Below are 21,768 nucleotides of genomic sequence, written 5' to 3'. Positions count from 1 at the left end.
CAATGCTTCAAAAGCAAATGGATCACGCTTGAGTTCAGCCTGTCATACTTAGAAATACATAAGCTATGCTGATATCAGATAAATCTCTTCCAGATTGAAACCATCTGAGGGAAATCAATAATCCATAATTCCCTCTATGCCCAAGGCTTTATATTGTTATTCAGTCAAGGCTATTTATTGACAGTGATTTCAAATAGCATCAGTTCAACCACACTGGAGTTATTATATAAGCCTAAAATACAGATCCATGGGTATGACTTATGGAAACTAAGGAAGCAACATCTCTGCTTATGTTCCTGAGAATGTGTGTGTGTGTGTGTGTGTGTGTGTGTGTCTATGCACATGCACACTGTCATGTGTGTGCAGGCACTCTTGTATATGTTGATGCACATGTGTTCATGTGGAGGCCTGAGAACAACCTGAACTGTCATTCTTCAGATGCTGTCAACCTAGGTTATTTAAATCAGCCAGGTAATCGGCTGGCCAGTGACAGCCACCATGTCCCCTGGGGAATCTACCTCTTTCTATCTGCCTAGAACTGGGGTTACAAATGAGGTGCACCATGCCCAGTTTGTTTGTTTGTTTGTTTGGTTGGTTGGTTTGTTTGTTTTGTTTGTTTGTTTGTTTGGTTGGTTGGTTGGTTTGGTTTGGTTTGGTTTGGGGGATTGAACTCAGGTTCTCATACACATAACCGAAAGAAAAGCGCTTTACTAACTGAGCCACGTCTCCAGCCTTCCAGTCTCATCTTTACTTTGTGAGGAATTCAGGACCTTGGTAATGTGGAAACAAATAGCATGGTCATCTATATTATTCTTTATTAAGTATCCTGGGCTAATTGCCCCTGATTGCTTGTCCCAGCACCAGACCAGCCTCCATAAGAGCAGTGGAGATCTCTCCTGCCTGTAGTCACTTGGTGGCTTAAAGATTCCTGTGTGGGAATTCAGGCAGAACAGTCAGAGGATGGCTGGTTCACAGAGCAGGCAGAGACAGAGTAAAATACTAAGTTGAGAATGATAGCAATGCCTTTGAGATGTAAGCATTTCAGCAAAGGGAAATGAGCAACAGGGAGAGAGCGGGAGAAGGAATGTGGACAACGCTACTGGGAAAGATTGGGCTTGAGCTAACACTGAAACTCTTTAGGAAATGAAGACAGGAGAGGTCTCACACAGCAAATGTAGAATGAATGAAACCCAGGGAGGGTGAATGGAGAGGGAGAGATATGTTCTACATGTAGGTCTAACTTAAGCAGAGATTAAGAGACAGGGCAGCCTGGGGCTGGACACTCTATCAGAGGCGCACTAAGCAGCAAAGCTGTTCTGGTGGACAATGTGAGAACTGAGCCTTGCTAGGTTGGGGGTGAGCATTCAGTGTTGGAACCAGAGACTGGCAGGGTGCCCATGGGGGCATTAGCCCAGGTAACTGTTATACTACATTAAGGCTTCGTAAACCCAAATGCATCTACTCCAGAGACCATCACTTTCTTGTTCCCTGGCATCTCTCATCAGTTATTTCATAATTTCTATCTTGTTGGCACTCTCAAAATTATCCAATAAATATTAGGACTTTGAGGGGTGGTGATGTCTGAAATAGAAAAGGTGGCCACTCGCTACTTGAGCTTACCCTGTCTGTCTTCATGATCTCACACAGAGAAAGTTGGCATATCAACAGCAGTGTACCTAATTTGATGGTAGAATTTTAAATAAACCCCTGGGTAGCCATGAGAAAATGCCACGAGGTACATAAAAGCAAGATTCTGCCTGGGGATAAAACTCAACATTAACAACAGGGGAGTCGCTGTGTCACAGACAGCAAGGATGAGATCAAACTTTAGAACAAATGCCGAGGCTGGAAATTCTCTTCAACTTAATAACATTTAGTGCCACAGATGGGAAATAGAATTACAGAACAAAGATTTAAGATGAAAAAGCACTTTCGGGAAGGTGTGTGGTGTTCTCTGCTTGGATACAGTGTTTCCCAAAAGCTTGTATTCTAAAGGCTTGGCCTCCAGTCTAGCACCGCTAAGAGGCAACAAATGTTAAAAGGCGGGGCTGATGACAGGAAGTTGGTAAATTGAAATGTATCCCTAATGGGGATGTTGAGACCTTTCCTTTTCCCGTCTCTCCACTTCCTGATTGCCATGAGGCCGACAGGCTTTATATGCCACAATGGTGCATTGTCCTATGGAAAGCACAAAGCAACACGAAGTTCAGCCATGGATTAAAGCTCAGAAACTTGGAGCCCAAATAAACCTTTCTTCGTTGTAAGTTTATCTCAGGTATTTGTTACAGTAAGGGGATCGATACAATGATGAAATCTCTAACATCTTTATACGGCCTTTTGTTTACTATTTTATTACCATCCTCTATTTAGAAAGGCAGGCGAGAATTCTACCACTGAACCACCCATGCCTCTATTTAGAAAGGAAGGAGGGAGGGAGGGAGGGAGGGAGGGAGGGAGGGAGGGAGGGAGGGAGGGAGACGGAGGGAAGTTTGTTCTATGTCTTCTTTATGTGTGGCCCATTTTCACCGAGTCCTGTCCAGTTTTAGGGCTCCTCCTGTCAATCCCAAAGATGGGCCAGGAGTCTCGAAGCCACACCTGTCACAGCAATGCCTGGAGCGTCGCAGTGGCTATTGCACAACATTGACAGAACGAATGAATGTAAAATATAGAAGTGAGGAGCTCGTGCCCTGGGTTCCTTGTCTGTACCAAAAAACTGTAGCTTCTGCAAGTCAGCTCTGTATTTGTACATGTGCATGTTCGTGTGCATGTGAGTGTGTGTTGTACACATATAACAAACCGGACTAGGTGAAACAGAATGCTACCGAGAGGCATGGAGAAACTGGAAGGAATAGTTATTGAGCTTCCAGGGACGTGATAAGTTCCAAGCAGACTAACTGGCAAAGAAACTTTCTTTGGGCTTTGTAATTTGGCTGCTAGAAGGAATTTTGAAGGCCATTTAACTGTTGAAGCTTATTTTAATTTCTGAAAGCTGATCCTATCAATTAGTATTTGGATCAGGGGCCCTCCAGTGTTGAGGACGGCTCACTTGGCTAACTCAAATAATGAACTCCTATGACACAAGGGTGCCTACTCCAGCTGTTTGGTAACTGGCACAGTGGTGGAGAGTTCCTCATCGGTGGTGCATTTAGACAGTAGGTGATTTTGCCAAATCCAGAAAACCAACTAAGCTGCCTTAGATCTCTGATGTCTCCGTTGTTTGTTGTTTTTATAAGCCAACTCTAACAGAAATTTAAGATGACAGTTAAGGAGATAAATCCAGTTATTTAAGGGCAATGCTTCTGCTCTCCTCTAATTGTTTTTATCAAATCAAATACTTAACAGAATTCCCAGGAGTTCTTCATGAGCTGAGAGTTTGCCAAGAGACGTGAAGGATTGTTAACTGGGGCATAACATCTATGTGCCTGCTGCCCAACCTTAACACACTGTAGAAACAGCTCATGCCTTTTCAAGGGTCAAGTGCCAGCTCAGAGAAAAGATTCTCTCCCACAAGTGAGAAAAGTTTGTCTCCTTGTGCTTGCTTGAGGGTTTCACACTTACATGGTTTTATTTTTTATTCTAATTGGCTGTGCTTTTCGGGTGATTATGCTCAAGATTCCATACACTACATATGAGCATATATAGTTTTCTACATAACTGTACTTTGCATGGGGCAAATGGAAAGATAAGTAATGTCACTGCCCTGAGTCCTCAGTGCTTCTGGATCCTTACTCTCTGCCCTTGACCACAAAAGATTCTGTTGGTCCTGGCATGAGATTTTTGATCTTCCATCCAATACTGCTTACTCTCTTCTAACTTCTGTATCTTCTTCTAAGACCTATTCAGCATGGCTTCCTCTTCCACTGAGTCTATATTACCTGGATATTTATGTGTAAAAGAAAAAACCAACAGTTTAATGGCTAAAGAACGGAATGGATCTAGTCTTGTACAATTTCCATGAGTCAGGAATTTTCGAAGACTTGGCCAGATCATCCTTGGCCTAGGTACCGAGTGAAGTTAGAGTCAAGATGCCAGCTATGGTAAGAGTCATCTTCGGTTTGCCCTATTTGGAAGACCTAGTTGAGAGATGCTTCATGTGGGTGACAGTACAGTCATTGTTGGCTGCTGCCAAGAGTCCCCAGTGCTGGCCACACGGAGTACTCATCAAGCTTCTGGAGTATCCCTACCACCAGGAACGCTTGTCTTCCTCAACACCTGAAATGGAGGACAGAGAGCAAGCGGCAGCCAGCTCTATTACTGAGAGCATGGCACTATATGTTCCATTGTCCATTCTTCCTGCTTTGTGGACAACAGTCCATTTGATGTGGAAGAGAACGGGAGCGAGGGGTGGGCCTTGCAAAAGCATCATAGAGACTGCTTACCCCAGAGCTTGCTGAGATTTTCCTACAACTCTAACAAAACTTAGAGCTGTCTACGTGCATTTAAATGCTTTTCTCCCCCTCCCCCAACACTCTACAAGACTGGTATGTCCTTGAGACTTTACAGTTATTCCTTCTTACTGCATCACTGCAAGTTCCCAGCACATTGCTTTTCAGTGCACATCCCAGGACCTGAGACCTGGGACCACAACCTATACTTCAAAAGGATTGCTGGAGTTCCAGGACAAGATAGATGAAAAGATGGAGAAGGGAGGAGAAAATGACTGAACATGAGAAGGACTGGATTAAATTGTATACATTACTGGATAAATACAAAAGCATTACTGGTGGTTTTGTAGGTACTGGAGAACAGGGTTTCCAAGTGGGCAATACCATGCAACAATCATCTGCTCTGGCCGACTGGTGGAATGGCTTGCCCTAGATTTTGTTTTGCAGAATCTCCTTCAGTTGTGCTGAATAGTATGTGAATAGATGGCCCGCACATCCTTCCTTTAGCAAAACAGGGAATCCTCGTTGCTCACAAATAACTTCAGTAATGTCAAATAACATGTTTGCAATTATTTTTTACTTAAGATTGAGAACTTTATTTAACCTTTAATTAACTGCTCTGTAACCTAGCTCATTGGGGTAAACTCATTTCTAGATTGATCAAGTGACATTTATATGTAATTTGATCAAAGGGCACAGAAGAACTCAGGAGGAACAAAAGACCCATGGGAAATAAGTCCCACAGCTCCCACTCAATGTTACTCATGTTCATCGATTTGTCTCCATTGCTCAGTCCAGCTCCTTAGAAATTCACGTGAGAGTTCTGAAAATTACCTCCAAGAAGTCCTCAATGCTTTCGGCTTCTCTCTTTCCAAACCCAAATTTATACTCATTAAAACATAATTCTCCTCACATGTTCAGAAACTTTCTTCATCTGTTTGGGCTGTCATAGCAAAAGACTAGGAACCATGTAGTTAATGAAAATAATAGGAACTTATTTCTTAACGTTCTAGAGGTCCTAGATCAAGGTCCTAGAAGTCTTGGTGTCTATTTTTTTTTTTTTTGGTTCTTTTTTTTTCGGAGCTGGGGACCGAACCCAGGGCCTTGCGCTTCCTAGGTAAGCGCTCTACCACTGAGCTAAATCCCCAGCCCCGTCTTGGTGTCTATTGAGGACATGCTTACTGGCCCCTAGACAGAGCTTCTCTGTCCTTGTACAATGGAAGGAATGAGGGAACTCTGAGGTTCCCTCTCAACCGCACTAACCCCATTCATGAGGTCTCTAGGACCTAGCGCCTTCTCTAAACCTTGCCTCCTAATGTGGTACCTTTAGGGACAGTGACTCAGTATATGAAGTTTAAGGAGAAACAAGCATTCAGAACTCAGGAAACCTTTCAGCGGGTGGCACAGTCAAGAGAACGTGACTCATCCCACACCCTGAACAAGGTCAGCGCTCTCTCCCGCCCTTCCATCTCTTCTCCTCACTTTATCAGCATGACCAAGGCAGCTTACAGAATGGAGCCATTAATCGAGACTGTGGTTCCAGAGGGTGAGCATTGACAACGGCAGAACAAAGACAGGATGCCAGGAACTGCAAAACAGGAAGCAGAGAGAGCTCATTCAAAGCCCACCCTCAGTAATTCACCTATGCCAACAAGACTACGCCTCCTAACTTTACAAAAGAGTTCTACTGACTGGGAACCAAGCATTCAAACATGTGAGCCTGTGGGGGCCATTCTCATTCAAACCACCACAACTAGGGGAGGGTTAATAAAAGATTAACAACATTTATTTCATAGCTTTATAAAGAAATTCAACTTGCTGGTAATTCTTTGTGAAATGCAATTGTATTTATGTAGCTTCTATGTGTGGATATGTATCTATATAGGCCATGTCTATAGACAGATGAAGAGAGAGATGATAGGTAGATAGATAAAAGATAGGTGTGTGTCCAACAGATCCAGCTAACTGCCTTTGTATGAATGTATCGCAACATATGCACATATGTGTCTATACATTATCTCCACATCTGTTCATTTATACTAATTAAGTGTGTACAAGAGACGATGAGAATTCTGCAATGACTCTTCTACCCCCTCAATGTCTTGCAGTTTGGATAGCTCTTCCTTTCACCAAGAGAACAAATGTAAGTACTTGTGCTTTCTCCTCCTGCTGCTAGGCCAGTTCCCCATGTTCCCTTCATACCCTGTGCCCATGTGGTGGCTTTAACTTCAAGAGCGATAAATGCTCCTCATGTCTGTCACTGGCCACCTCTGTGTTTCTGTCCCCTTCCCTTCTCATTGTCTGCCAAGCCATTCTCCCCATTCCTTCCACTTTTATTCACGCAGACTTTCTCTAACGTCCTATCTGAAATCTGCAGTTTTGTACCAGTGCAAGCGGTCGGACACCAGCTGCTGTGATCAGCATCCCATAGGGTCTCACATCCTGGTGCCTGCACCTAAAACTGCCACCCCAACTGCCACTGCCCTCTACTTGAGAGCACTAGAGAGAAGCACTAGGGCATGATGTTCACCAGCACCAGAGGGCTGCCTGATGCAGGAGGCTTCTTCCCAGCCCCATACATGGCAGGAGCCCCTCCTTGGGAATTACGATTAACTACAGTGGCAAATTTTCCTTCCAACTTAATTCAGGGAGCATAAGCGGCTCCTGTACTCTGTAAGGATTCTTCCTGTGTCCCTAGGAAAATATGCCTCCCTCAGCTTCACCACACCCTGCTTCCTTCTGTGAGATTACAGAGGTATAGAGCATTAATGTCTCTTTTACTTCAGACGGATGGTGTGTCCTTTGGGGCCACTAAAACCTTCTATAATGTATGGGGCCCTCATTCATTGCAGAGTTTGTCTCATGTAATGGCTTCCTGTATGCTTTCTGTCTTTTGTTGATCTATTTTCAATACCATGATGTCATTAATAAGGGCAATGCACCTTGTGCGGATTGTGTGGATGGCCTCTATGCCTGTGGACTATGTGTAACTGAAGGAAAAACAATAAATGCAGTAAATGCATGCTGCCTACCCAACCTGAGCAAACTCTCCCTCAGAAAATACCAACATTCACCAGGGCCAGAGAGACAGTTCAGCAGTTAAAGGTGCTTACAGCTCTGTAGAGAACCAAGGTTCAGTTCCCAGTACTAAACCATGCATAACACCAATACTCAGGACCTAATGCCCTCTTCTAACCTTCTCAGCCGCCTTCAAGCATGTGGTACGTTTCAGGTACACACATATACACATAAACTTTTTTTTAAGTTAGGAAGAACCTATGTGCCGAGACTCTGGGGTGGCAGAGCTTGGGTGGATTGGTATGATTTTGCAGACTGTTATTTGCTTTCTAGGATCACCTGCAAGCACTCCTTCTAGACTTGTTATCTATAGGGAATTTTACACATTCTAACGGTCTCGCCGGTGTTCGCTTGTGATGACAGCGAGTTGGCAGTGTAAGCCTTGGTCTGCCTTAACATCGCCACACTCACAGTTGAGAGCATCTTTCTCATTGCCCCTCTGTAAAGATAATGGTAAAATATAGCTGCTACATAGATCACACTTTGTGTGTGTGTGTGTGTGTCTGTGTGTGTCCGTGTGTGTGTGTCTGTGTGTGTGTCTGTGTCCGTCTGTGTGTGTATGTGTGTGTGTCTGTGTCCGTCTGTGTCCGTCTGTGTGTGTATGTGTGTGTATGTGTGTGTATGTGTGTCTGTGCGTGCGTGTGTGTGTCTGTGTGTGTCCGTGTGTCTGTGTCTGTGTGTGTGTGTCTGTGCGTGCATGTGTGTATCTGTGTGTGTGTGTTTGTGTGCGCGCGTGCGCGTACGCACAGCAGAAAAAGTTAGTGATAAGGAAGTGCTCTATTTTATAGTCAGCTGGAAGAAAAGGGGTTGAAAGTTCAGAGCAGTTAACTAAGGATCTGGAAGTAGGAATCAAACCCCTGAAGTGGGCTGTGCAGTGCTCAGAAAGGAGGATGTTCGCCGTCACACCCAACTGCATTCAGGGACTCTATCGTAGTATTAACACACCAGGGAATGTTTTTCCACTTTCCGTGTTAGGTGCTGCTTTAAAAGAAGTGATGTAACAGAATTATTTAAACCTTGTAGTTGTTAAAAAGTTATCTGCTACAATGCTCATATTTAATCTTGATTTTTTTTTCTCCTCCTGGGGAAAGGACTTTAAAAAAAAAAAAACAGATCTTATAACTACTAAGAACTGGGTACGAACAGAAATGGTTGTATTGTGTCTTTGCCTAGGCAATGGGCTTATTTAAATTGACTGCAAGGCAATTTCACTATTGAACTGGGACGGATCTCATATTAACATAATCAATTTGTCCTCTTCTTCACATAAGCACTTGTGGTTCATTTGCCAGCAAAACGATGTGACTCTTCACGAGATTTATTTTCTTATAGCCATATTAGTTACTTCTATATTGTTGTGATACAATGCTGTGACCAAGAAGTACGTAAGGATAATGGAGTTTATTTGGCTTATGGTTCCATGGGGAGAGAGTCCATCCTAACAGGGAAGGCATGACAGAGAAGCAGGGGCAGAAAGCCGGCTGATCACATTGCTATCTACATATCAGGAAGAGAGAAATGGAGAACATGAAGTGGGTCATAGCTAAAAATCCTCAAAGACCACCACAGTGACATGTTTCAATATATATATTGATTTATTAAGAACCTTATAACCACAATTTGAGATATTGAGAATTTTCATAAGATGATGACTATAGAACAGACAAAATTCCTAAATGGGAAAAAATCCCATTGGCTAATCTATTGCTTCTGAATTCCTCTATTTGTTTGCTGGGCTAACAGGACAGGCTGTTGGGCATAGCTTCTTCAGGGCAATGGTCATTTTCCTTTCGACTTTGGCAACTTGTGATTTTATGTATTATTATAATTAAGTTCAAGAAGTGTGTAAATGACCTGCTTTTGTGAGAATATAAGTATAATATGTAGGCGGTATCCACCGCACTGAGGGCACACTGAGGAGGAACAATGTGTCCATGCTGTGTGGTCAGTGTGTATGTAGTCAGGGACTTGTCAGTGAAAGGAGATACTAGGGCCATCTCACAGGTATTCTGAGTGAATACCCAGGGTAATTGAGAATCAGGGCAAACTTCTAGCAAAAGATAGTCATGTGTAAACAGCTGACTGATAAACCTACTGATTTAAGTATAAAGTAGCACAATTAATGTTCTATACAGCTCGTGGAGAGCCTCCGATGTTTAAGGTATGGCCTTGGAATGGATGAATTCAAGGTTGCACAGTATTGGCATAGAGCATGTGCAAAGCAACCTTCATTATTACAGAATTCTCTCCACAGTGGAAGACCCACAGAATCTTCTTCTTTGTCTGTGCAGGAACCCTGTCTTGGTCTTCCAATGTAACCACCGCCACGTGATCTGTTTGGACTGCTTCCACTTGTACTGTGTCACAAGGCTCAACGATCGGCAGTTTGTCCACGACGCTCAGCTTGGCTACTCGCTGCCGTGTGTGGGTAAGAAGAGCCCTTTATTCTTTCTTACCTCCTAATATTAATCGATCACAGAAGAATCGCTGATGCAAACTGTTTAGCATATGCTTCATCCTGGCTTAGGAGTTGAAAATCTGAACACGGTGATGGCCTAGTAAGAAACATTAGCCATTAGATCACCAAAGACACAAAACTCCTCAGAACTGTGTCCCACTAGAATCTGTATGCCTTGCTTAAAGGCATTGAAAACAAACTTGAATGCTATTCGCTAAAGATACAACAAGTGTTAGTGGGTTTGGATGACGAATACTGGGCTGGTTACTCTGGATACAGAGCGGTTTCATCCAGATGTTCCCGTAGAATGACCATTAGCCATTTGATGTTGAGTATCTTCTCATGTGATTGTTTTCTATATGTTCATTACAGAGTCTACTCAGTCCTTTGTTCATTTTTAAACTGGATTGTTTGTCATTTTGTTGTCTAACTGTTGTATGGGAGAGATGGTCCAGTGCTAAGAGTGCAGGCTGTTTAGGCCTGATAACTTGAATTCCATCCCAGAACCTGTAATGGAAGGAAAGAACCTATTTCAAGTTGTCCTCTGACCTGTACGCACTCAGCCATGACCCATACATGCATACACAAACATGCATGATAATAATTAAAAAGAAGAAATACATGTTTCAGATATCTAAATACTATATTTTATGATCTATTGTTAATATTTGTCCCTTTCTGTAGTTGATCTGCTTACCAATAATTTTGGCAAAGTCCAACTTATTGACACCTTGTTATTTCAGTGTCAAATATGACTCATTGCCGTATCTGAGATAATGTTAATTTGTTTCTATGATTTTCTCTTGTAGTTGCCCATTTTTTATTAGGTCATTGATGCATTTTGAGTTATTTTTGTATATTTAGCGTGGTTGGTATCCCTGGATCACTACACATATATTGTAATGACTATAATGAGATTGAATGTTCCCCACTGATTGGAATATTGTAACTAGATACTTGTGACATTCTGTCGATACTTTGGGATCCTTGACTCTGTGGTCATTTTGCTTTTTGGCTTTAGTTAGAGTCACAGCAAACATGCGTATGCCTCTAGATGACACAGATCCAAACATAAGACGCTAATGGCGGTGCTAAGTCTGTAAGTCACACCGTTCCTTAGTCTGCCCACAAGGAAATGTCTTATCATAGTTTACATATATGCACATCAATACATGGATTAAAACTCACTCAAACACACCATGCTTTCATATTTTGAGCAAAAGCATCAAACCCCAGAGAATCACTTGGGGATTTCTAGTTTCATGTACTTGGGGATGGGGCAAGCAGTGGACGTGAGCCGTGAGGCCCATGTGGAAGTCAGAGGACAGTTTGGGGGGTGATTTCTCTCCCTCCACCATGTGGGTTGCAACGATTTCAAGTGCCTTTACCTACTGAGTTATCTCACTGACCCCAGTATCATTGCTGAAATAATTTCTTATTGTTAAGTCATTTTCCTCACTGAATCAGTCTGTGGAAACCATTCTAAGTACCCGTTTTAAGACTTTACCCTTAACTCGAGATATAATTAGAGTTTGTTTTTGCATATTTCTTAATTGTAGAAAATTAATATTGTGGACATACAATAGTAAAGAACAAAGTTAGCCTGCAGCCCCGCGGTCCTCCTGTTCACATGGTGCCACAGGTGGAATGTGTGTCTTAGGATTCTTTTTTTTTTTTTTTTTTGGTTCTTTTTTTCGGAGCTGGGGACCGAACCCAGGGCCTTGCGCTTCCTAGGTAAGCGCTCTACCACTGAGCTAAATCCCCAGCCCCCTTGTCTTAGGATTCTTGTGCAGTGACTGGAGCCCGTGTTTCTGTGGCAGCGCTGCTTCCCACAGGTGGGAATTGTGTTTGTCAGTCAGAGAATGAGCCCTTGCCTGGGGTACTTCTTCCCATCCTGTTTTAGAATACAAATTATAATAGTAGTTTGCATGGACTTCTTCAGTTCGGATCCAGGCTTACGGAATTTTCATTGAAAATCATATTGTAAATCGTGTTCATTTTTCCCTCGGCAATAATAATAATAATAACAACAATAATAATCCCTCTTACTGACAGCCAGATCATCATCCATGGCTGCTTTCTTCAGAACCTTGTCTTTCCCATCAATAGTATGCATCAATACATCACAGAGATCACTCCTGAACAAGATATACTCCCTCCATTCCTCAGAATATAACATCACCAAATTCCATTATGTACATAGACCCTCATTCTTTTTATTGTACAACACTTGGGTTTCTTTCTTCCTATTACAAACATTGCTCTGATAGCTGGCTAGTGCAGGCACAGATTTTTCTACTGCTATCAGAATATCCCTGAAATAAACTCCTTGTAAGGTGGAGGGGTTGTTGTGCCAACAGGTCGAAGGTAGAGCATGTGTTTATTTCCATCTCCCATGTCCCCTCCCAGAAGGTACAGATGGACTCTCGCCACCTCGCCAGAGAAGCAGAGAAGTTGGGCAAATTTTCTAATCACATAATTGAGAAGTGAGAGTATACTGTGGTCTGCTTTTATCTAATTTCAACTTTTTTACGTTTCTATATTCATCTCTTTTTCTCGGTCATTTGTAAACTGAGAGGCAGGTTAAGCAAATGTTATCCTATGAGGTGTTTTCAACATAGCCTGATGCCGACTGCCCCACGTCATCACAGCAGCAATCTGCAAAACTAGATCACAGCTATTTTTTTTATAAGAATGCATTTGGATTAGCCTAGGTACAGCTAATTCTTGGTCACAGAATTCTTGTGGAAGAATCGTTCTGAGGAAGGCTCTGCCCGACCAAGCTACTACAGTGAGCTCTGTTTGTTATATAGGCTCCAATTGTGTGCTAAATGCCTGTTTGAAAATTACCTAACTTCAATTTTAACTAAGTATGCCAATGAGGTGGAGGGGTTCAGAGCTGTGAACCTTGGAGCTTGTCTTCTTGTTTCAATGGTGAGCGAGGTGGGCACTAATGAGTTCCAAATTCTCTGCCCCATTCCCTTCTTTCATATTGTCAAAAATGCCTATGAGTACCCTTCCCCTTCGTCAGTGATTTAAACACGGTACACACAAACTTGCTTTCTATGTGAAAAATAGCTTCCTTTGTAGAGAACTTTTTTCCCCAGCACATCTTCCCTATGGCATTTAGCAAGAAACAGTTAATCTCATATTCGTTTATCTCATTGAGAAAGAGTGAGGCAGATAACCACAAGCCGGGACAGCCAGCAGCAGGACTCCTATTACTTAGTTCTGAGTAAGCTCTCCACTCCACATGCTCCACTCAAATGCGCGACGCTTTATCGCTTTAGCAGGGTTTCCATGTATGTTCCCACGTGTCCCTCCAAAACTACAACATCATGAAGGCTTAACTCGCTTAGTGACAGCATCTGTGATTGTGTATTATGTTCACTTTTAAAAAAATCTGACTTTGACACTACTAGTGCGTGTTTCCCCACGTTGAGTGAAAGAGTCTCGGGTACGGCTGGATGTTTTCTCATTGCGTGAAAATCAGCTGCTCAGGTGAGACACCCTGTGCAAATACTACCTGCCTGGTGTTATACACTCACGCCCAGTGTGATGGTTCCTCGGTTGCCACCTCATCAAAGGTAGATGACACACTCTGTCAAGGGAACTTTATTAAGGGCAGTGACACCTAAATCCTTACGTGGCTATTTTCTCTTTCTGCTCATTCACTTGGCCCGCCTTAGAGACAATTCACTGGCAAATTGGTTCTTAAAATCAGCTCAGTGGTTCACGCATAGGGTGAAGTATTGTTGGATGCCCAGGATTAAATTGCGTCACCCTGCTAGGGTGTGGACTAGTTAACATTTTTTGTTGCTATGTCAAAATACCTGATAATAGCAACTTAAGGGATGAAATGTTTACTTGGGGCTCACAATGTAAGGGGACAGTCTGCCAGGCAAGAAGGCATGGAGGTAGTCCCTCGAAACAACTAGTCACCTTATACCCGCAATCAGGGGGCTGAGAATGGTAGTAAGCATTAATGATTAGCTCAGGTCCTCAACCCACGGAACAGGTCTTCACGACTTAGTCAAAGCTTTCTGCAAACATCATCATGGACACACTAGGTCCTTCTCTGCTTCCATGCCGATAACAGACGCAGTCACATAGACAGTGAAGCTTAACTATCACAGGTATTGTGGTTTCTGTCACACCAGAAGCTAACATAGCTGAGACTTCAGCCCTGTGTATGTGGTGCCGAAGTCCATCCCTGCTGCTGCGGCTCCAATGCCTAGCTTCTTACTAGCACCACTTTGCAAACCCAGATGCCCATCTTAGCCCCATCGTTCTTTAGAGCTTCCCATGCCCAGACCATACTTGAAGGCAAGCAGCTGAGGGGCTCTCTCACTGGTGCGGAGTATACTACAGGCACCGTGAATGTGGATGAGAGGCCATGTCAACCATGGTGTAAAGGCTCCTGCCCAGGTCTGCTTTGTGCCTCTGTCTTTTATCTGCAAATTAGGGCAGGACAATCAGTGTTACCAGAGTTAAAAATGAGAATCTCAAACGCAGGCCAAACAACCTGTTTCCAGAACACGTGACAAAATTTTACATAAAAATAGGGGCTTTTGGGGTGAGCGGGTACTTTGTAATGCTTTTTGAAGTATATGTTGAACCAGTTATTAACATTGCATGCTGGGAACTGCTTTGAAATGTCAATGGACCTTTTCAAGACTGAGCACTCGTGCTGGTGGAGCTTGTGGTTTGGGACTGATTTATTTTAGAACTCATGTGGCGAAGGCTCCCAATGGCATAACCTGCACACTGCCATGATTAACAAGTGCATTTTGGGCTGGGGTTGTTATCTCGTGTTGTTGCCTTTTGCTTTTCTCGTCCAGGGTCACTTTGCACTTGTACATTCGGAATTCTCGCCCCAATGACAAGTCACCAGACAGAAGCCACTTGAAGAAGGATTCTTTTCCTCTCCAAGTTTCAGAATTGTCAGTACTATTAAGAAGTGAGCGTGCTCTGGCCCATTTCCAGTCCGAGGTATTCTCAGAGCTCATCACAGAGTCACAGATAAGCAGGAGGCTCGAAGCCCTTTGCCCCTGCCAGTCTCAAAGCTCTGGGAGGTGACAAAGCTGCGAGCAGTCTCCTGTGTAGCTGAGCCCTCCCTTAGAGGACAGGCTCATCCGAAGCTCCAGAATACTCATTAGAGAAGACCAAGTCCTGAGCAGGATGAGGACTCTGGAGGGGGCTTTGCTGGAAAGGTTCAAGGATTATAACTCCCCCAAGTGCCAGTCTCTGGAGAAAAGAGAGTAGATATTTCTTACCATCTGGGACTTTTAAAGCCACATCACACCAAAATGCCACAGCAGCCATTTTGCCTTTTTTTCTATACTGGTGTCCCTTTCTGCAGAATGGTGTTTGATTTTCATTAATCTCAATTTTGTCATAATAGAACAAGGGTCTTGTTTTCACAGTTAGTCAGGGCAGGGCATGATGGAGTGAATGTGTTCATGTCGTAATGGCTGGAGAGCAGAGGGGAGCATGGCTGTGTGTACAGGCATGTAGAGTCCTACAGACGTTCATTCCGTCCAGGTACCCAGACCCCTTATATTAAGGAGCCCACTTTCAAAGCCCGTCCTTCTGCTTCATTCATCCTCTCTAGAAACATTCACATCAATTTGTTTCTCAGCCCCTTATCCCCAAAGCGACACGGAGAATGCTGTGTGAACTTTTCCTGGGGAGAAGGAAAACGAACATCTGTTCATGATAGAGCACAGACACAGGCCAAAGGACGGAGTCCATTTAAGTCTGAACTTGTGAACCAATGAGTCTATTGGGATTATGTACTGAGTGTGGGTGGGGGGCTATTACAGAAACATGGGTTACCTCCGAACAGCCATTCTTCACGAAAGCTCAAGAAAGCTCTGCTATGGAGCCCCTCCTTTAATAAACCTTCTGCTTCCTGAACATGCTAGAATTTCCCATCACCACTTGCCCCTAGTAGAGAGTTGGCGGAATAGTAGCTGGAATCCCATGACCTTCTGCTTCTGCTTCTGTGGAGAATGTCAGTAGCTCTTTCTACCACTACTGTAGACCTAGACTATAACTGGATTGGCCTATTCAATACTTGCCAAGGTTACCATGGGCCAAGGACTCTCTACTGCAAAATGGCAATAGGATGGTCATGTCACCCCTGGAGGGAAAAGCCATATAGCAGGAAAGACCAGCCACCACATATAGTCTCCACAGTCTGTCCTCAGTGTCTTTGCCCACAGCCTTACAGCATGAGACAAGTGTTTCTGGTCCTTTTGAGATGGCAAGATACTCCTGATACCTACAGAGATGAAGGAGTCTGGGCTTCAGACAGCCAGTGAGGATGTTAAACACAGTGTGCAAAATAAAGAATTGTTTTCTGGCTTTTAAATGTTGGCCTCCAGACGGATACAAGGAATGAAACCAATGTGATTCCTAAAACCACAGTGGAAAATTAGGACAATTCACCAACTGACACACCATCTTTTTTTTTTTTCTTCTCTTCCCTTTAACCAAAGCCAGTTAGTATTAGTTCTGCCTTGGAATTAAGTCAAAGATTCTAAGTTTCTCAAATTCCTATCACTACCCTTCCTGTTTTATCTTTTGAGTCATTTAGCGGTTTTGGTGGTCTTCTTTTTATTTAGAAGCTAGAATAGTATAAATGGGGGCTAGCCTACCTTCCACAACCAAAGCTACCCCCAAAACTCAATGGCAGCCAACGTTTCCTTCCGTGTGGGTTGCTGTGGGGTCTCTACTCTACAACATTACTTAGAGACCCAGGGCTTATTTCTGCTGTCTCATAGTTCATCTTCTGTAGCTTCCAAATGCCTATCAAGTCACAGGGTAATTAGCGTAGGAGTACTGCCAAGGGGTCACACAGATGAGTCAGGGGCTGGGGCCATAGGCATAGGAATGCTGCCATTACCCATGCATGTGGGGCAGGGGCAGGCAATCGATCATCTCAGTTCGTCCCGTATTTCTTACAGCACAATCTCGCTCCACAGATACAAACAAGCCCACAGTGCGCACTGAAGCCTGGAGAGGTGGGTTGAGAGATGGAGCCCAGTGTGTGTCAGGAGGAAGCACAAACAGGCCTGCAAGCCGAGCAGTCTCAGCACAGGCAGAGTCTGGCGAAAAGCAATCTATCACGTGGTTTTTCCCGCATTCCTCTCCCTGCCTGCAACAGAACCAACACTCCATCAAGTCACTTCATTATAAGGAGTGACTGGTACACAGACAGGGACCAGAAACAGAGATGTAGGGCAAAAGCGATGTTGTCCCGGAGCTTATTCAGCTACATCAACAAGGCCGTGTCTATCTGGCCATCCATCTGGCCCTGCAATTGCTGCCTTTATAGAAATCCTACCTTAGAGGCTCCAGAAGGACTTTTATGTTCATCTGAGGCATGTACCTGTCTTTAGTGAGTTACAAAGGCTTCAAGTCTCTGCTCCTCCCTAAAAATGGTTGAGTCTTACTTTACTTGAATATCTGTGTTCTAACTTTTTTTTTAAAATCATTGTTCATTTTTTCTACTCTTTCATGTTTCATGTGACTAAAATTAAGCATTCTATTTTTTGTTCATTTTACTCTTGAGGCAGCATCTCTCTAAATAGCCCTTTCTACCATGGAACTTACATTGTCCAGGCTGGTCCCAAAGTCAGAGATCCACCCGCCTCTGCTTCTGCAATGCTGGGCTTAAAGGTATATACCACTGCGCCTGACTAAAAGTAAGCACTCTTAAAGAGACTGTTCTGTTCGGCTGTGTGAGCATAGCAGTAAACCATTTTCCAGGCATAAATCCATTACCTATCTGAAGTGATCTGGCAGATGCCTGCGAGAATTCAGGACAGGTGCAGGAATCATTCAAAATGCCTGATTTTAGGCGCTTTCCCTCTGTTTGTTAGAGCATCCAAACCCCTTTTACTGCTTTGTGACTTAGCACAACTTTGAACATCTACAGTGGGCATTATCGGTGTAAAGACGTCGCTTCTGAAGCCGGAAAGACTGTGTCAGCAGTCAGTGGGTATTTGCTGACCTTTGAGCCAATCATTTTAAGCAGTCTTATATAGCCTGAAATGTACGGCAAGCCACATGGCCCAAAAACACACGTCTGTGTAGTAAGACCATGAATGGTGTCCCCTAGGCTGAGAGAAGAGACGTTGCCTATAGCTCAATGGTCTCCATAGGACCTCCCCAGCCATGTCTTCCTTCTTTCTGCCTGGGAATCATTCCATAACCTTTCTCAGGGTCACCACCTATGTGTGGAACCCAATTAACACAGGGATACACTAGCTTTAACCTTCCAGCTTGATCTTGCACAGGTTTTACCAGACTGCCTTCCCCCGAAGGCTGTCATTCACAGCAGTGGTCCAGGTGGCTGGATTGTGGTGTGTACACTGCCGCGACATTCAGGGACTTCACTCCTGGTTGTATTTCATCAATTTTATTGATTGCACCAGATGCTGGCTTTGTGTGTGTGTCTCCTCTTATCTCGGTTGCCACCTAAAATCTGAGCGTACAGCCAGAAATATAAATGAAACCGTTCCTAGTGGCAGCAAAGCATCATGGGGCTGACGGGAGCCCCACACTATGGTTTGCGTCTTCTGCTGATGACGTTCGAGGAGCACGGCTCAAAGCCTGCCTTAGGCGCCCTTCGTGCCTCTCAGCATGTGATGTGCCGCCATCAAGCCATCAAACTGCTTTACCCCTGGTCCTTAGGGCATCCTCCTGGCAGCTCATCCCATGGTTTAGGTCAGAATTTGGTAGCGGGTGAGAGACCCCTGAGTATCTGCTGACTTGGCGAAGCAGCAGGAGAGACGCTCAGGTGCGTGCGAAGGTATGTGCCCGGTGAGGGGCCGAGTCTACGGCCTCTGGTGTCTCAGGAAATATGGCGCAGGCTTTGCCTTCACAGGCCGCAGATGCGTGCATCCCATCACAACGTCATTCTGGAAGAAGGTGGGGCTGTTTGTGTTCTGTAGGTGAAGATAATTTAAGTGTGTGTCTGAGACCCAATTTGTTTCAGATTTTGCATATACACTTGGTGACTCAGACCAGGTTGTTCATTGCTCTGGCTGTGAATTGTGGGGTGTCATGGAGAGATTCCTCATCCATCCTTCAGGGAAGATTAACCAAATACCACTGAAGAAGTGCTGTAGGGGTCAAGCGAGAGGCCACAGTCCTTCCAGACAAAGCAAGGTATCTGTTCTTAAGGGTTTCTGAAGGAGACGGGGCTCTGCACTGGGGAGAAACAGGCTTAGACAACATGAGAGCTGAACTACCTGGCAAAGATAGGGAAGCAGGACACAGGCGACGTAAGCTATGAAGCAGAAGTCACCTTTACTCTAAGGGGTGGAGCTGGGGAAACATACAATCCAGAGTCAGGCAAGCCACATGGTCCAAACACACACATCTGTGTAGTAAGATCATGTAGTAAGGGCTGTGACTGTCCTGCTCACAGCCCTCTTTGCTTAGGGCTTGGCTGCTCTCTGTATTCCTTATCACACCTATGCCGTGATCATCATCCAAAGAGATAGATAGGTAGATAGATAGATAGATAGATAGATAGATAGATAGATAGATAGATAGATAGATAGATATAGAGATAGATAGATATAGAGATAGATAGAGAGAGATATAGAGATAGATAGATAGATATAGATGTGTGAGTATGTGTGTGTATGTGTGTATGTGTGTGTCTATGTGTGTGTATGTATGTGTATGTGTGTGTATGTGTGTATATGTGTGTGTGTGTAAAAGCATATGCATACATATGCATATATTCAGGTCCTTGTAGCTCTATATTTAGTGCCAAATGTTGTTGTGTGTGTATTCACATCACACACACACACACACACACACATTTAGTAACCACAATAAACTTTATTCTCGCTCACTATGTGATGTCTCGTGTTAATGAGACTTCAAGCACAGAAATTGGTGTGAGCTGGTGACCTCCAACTGTCTTCCAAATAATTAATAATGTGCTTAGAGGGGTTGATTTACATATTCATGCGAGTTTAGGCCATTTGGTTCCTAAGCAGGACAGTGAAAAAGTTTAATGCCTTGAACGCGCATCAATTTAACAGGAAGAGGGGTGGTTTAACCGTCTCATGTCAATCTGACACTGAACCAGGCAATTATACTACGTGTTCCCGCTGCGGTCTGCAAGTCTCCCAGGTTAAAGATAACCTACTCTACTTCGAGTTTAGAGAATTGGTATCTTACATTTTCTGTGGTTTTTTTTTTCCTAATACTTTTCTTGCTTTCTTTCCTTTCTTCTTCCTTCTTGCTGGCAAAAACTGCTCTTCCCAGTCAAGTGCCTGACCACCGAGTATGGCCCCAGCCTCAGCAGCAGCTCTTTCCAAATGCTTGCACAGTTTTTACAATAGGTCACTACATTCGCTCCTTTGAGCGATCATTTAAAAAAAAAAAGGAAGTACCTCACACCCAGTGGCTTAAACAATAGAAATTTATTCTCCCACAGCTATGGAGGGTACACGTTCAAGCTCCAGCTTCCCTTAGGGTTGATTTCTCCAAGTCGTTGACTTTCCTATGGCCAGTTTCCTCCCAGTCTTCACATGACACATTCCTCTGTGTGTCTGTATCCCAGTAACATATTCCTGTAGGGACATCAGTCAAACTGGTCAAGACCTTACACAAGCAGTCATAAGTTATCTACATCCCTCCTTTAATGGACTGCTCTCCATTTACAGTTGTGTTCTGAGACACCAGTCCCAGGATTTTAATTTGGGAAAGTAGGCACAGTAAACTTCTCACTCACCATCTTGAGTCCACACTAGTTTCCAGATACTAAGTAGCTCCAAATTCAGAGAGGACTGCTTCAGCATGAAGCCTGTCTATATGTGCTCTTCAACATGGTTGAAATAGCACGTGGATATGTGGATATGCCTATCTGATTTCTTTCCCCAACACTCCACCACCACACATCAGCTGCTTTCTGACACGTGAATGCTCTGTACCTAGGAATACTGGGGCCTGTCCTCCAAGTATCTTTGAAGATCTAGACAACTCCCAGCATGCATTTCAGGAAGGATCCTCTTACCCTACCTACCCCCATACCTCTATCTAATATAAAAGGGAACTTTCCAGTATACTCTGAGATGGCAGTAGCAATGTGGCATGCGGTCACATCTTGCTCCTTCACATCCCAGGATGGTTGGCTGTAGGACTCTGGTGTGCACATGGAGAGGGTTTATGGGGGAGGGGGGGACTCTCCACAGTGATCTCTGGCCCGGTTAGGTGCTCAGGTTCAGGCCGGGGGGAGAGAACTCGGGCAGGGAGAGGGAACTCCTTCCGCCTCCTCCACTGCTGGTGGTCCTGCTCCACCTCCATTTCTGCTTTGGTTGCTGGTGCCAGGCTGAGCCAGCAGGAGACTAACTAGCCAGTGAGGAGTGCAGGGGACTTCTGGCGGTGATTTCAGGAGAGCAGATCTCTTCCCCAGGCTGCGGTGTTACAGCTCTTAGGACAGAAGCTCTCAGATGATGGAATAATTCCTGCACACCTTTAATTTTGAACATGACTCTTAAAAACAGCTTTTTGGATGGGACAGCGTCTGACAGCAGGTACTTCCTATTGGTTTGGTCTGAGAGCTTGGGAAGACCTCATCTACATATTCAGGGGCATGCTCCTGTCTCTACAACTGATCTTGACCTGTTGTGACCTGTGGTCATATCCTCACCTGTGGAGGAGGAGTTTGGGGCGTTGTCCTCTGTGACCAATCTGTCTCAAACCTCTCTAAAGGGGTTTGTGGGGTGCTGCAGCTAGTGAGGCCTTGATCTAGAAAGCTGGGAATGTGCCCACCATCCCTATTAGGGCTTCTGGGGATTTGACCTGTCTCAACCA

The 21,768-nt window shown here is 44.2% G+C and overlaps 1 protein-coding gene across 5 annotated transcripts in view; it reads left to right on the top strand.

The window, feature by feature from the left end:
• The window catches only part of Prkn (parkin RBR E3 ubiquitin protein ligase), a 1,215,323-nt gene that overhangs the window by 786,879 nt on the left and 406,676 nt on the right, over nucleotides 1-21,768 (top strand). For all 5 annotated transcript variants that reach the window (XM_087584833.1, XM_087584829.1, XM_087584826.1 and 2 more), the window contains 1 exon segment: nucleotides 9,755-9,891. In XM_087584833.1, coding sequence (XP_087440959.1) covers nucleotides 9,755-9,891 — 137 coding nt within the window.

The sequence above is a fragment of the Rattus norvegicus genome, chromosome 1, assembly GCF_021556685.1.
Source record: "Rattus norvegicus strain SHRSP/BbbUtx chromosome 1, alternate assembly SHRSP_T2T, whole genome shotgun sequence".
NCBI lineage: Eukaryota > Metazoa > Chordata > Mammalia > Rodentia > Muridae > Rattus > Rattus norvegicus.
Note: the sequence above shows the minus strand (reverse complement) of the source record. Positions and strands in the feature narration are given on the sequence as shown.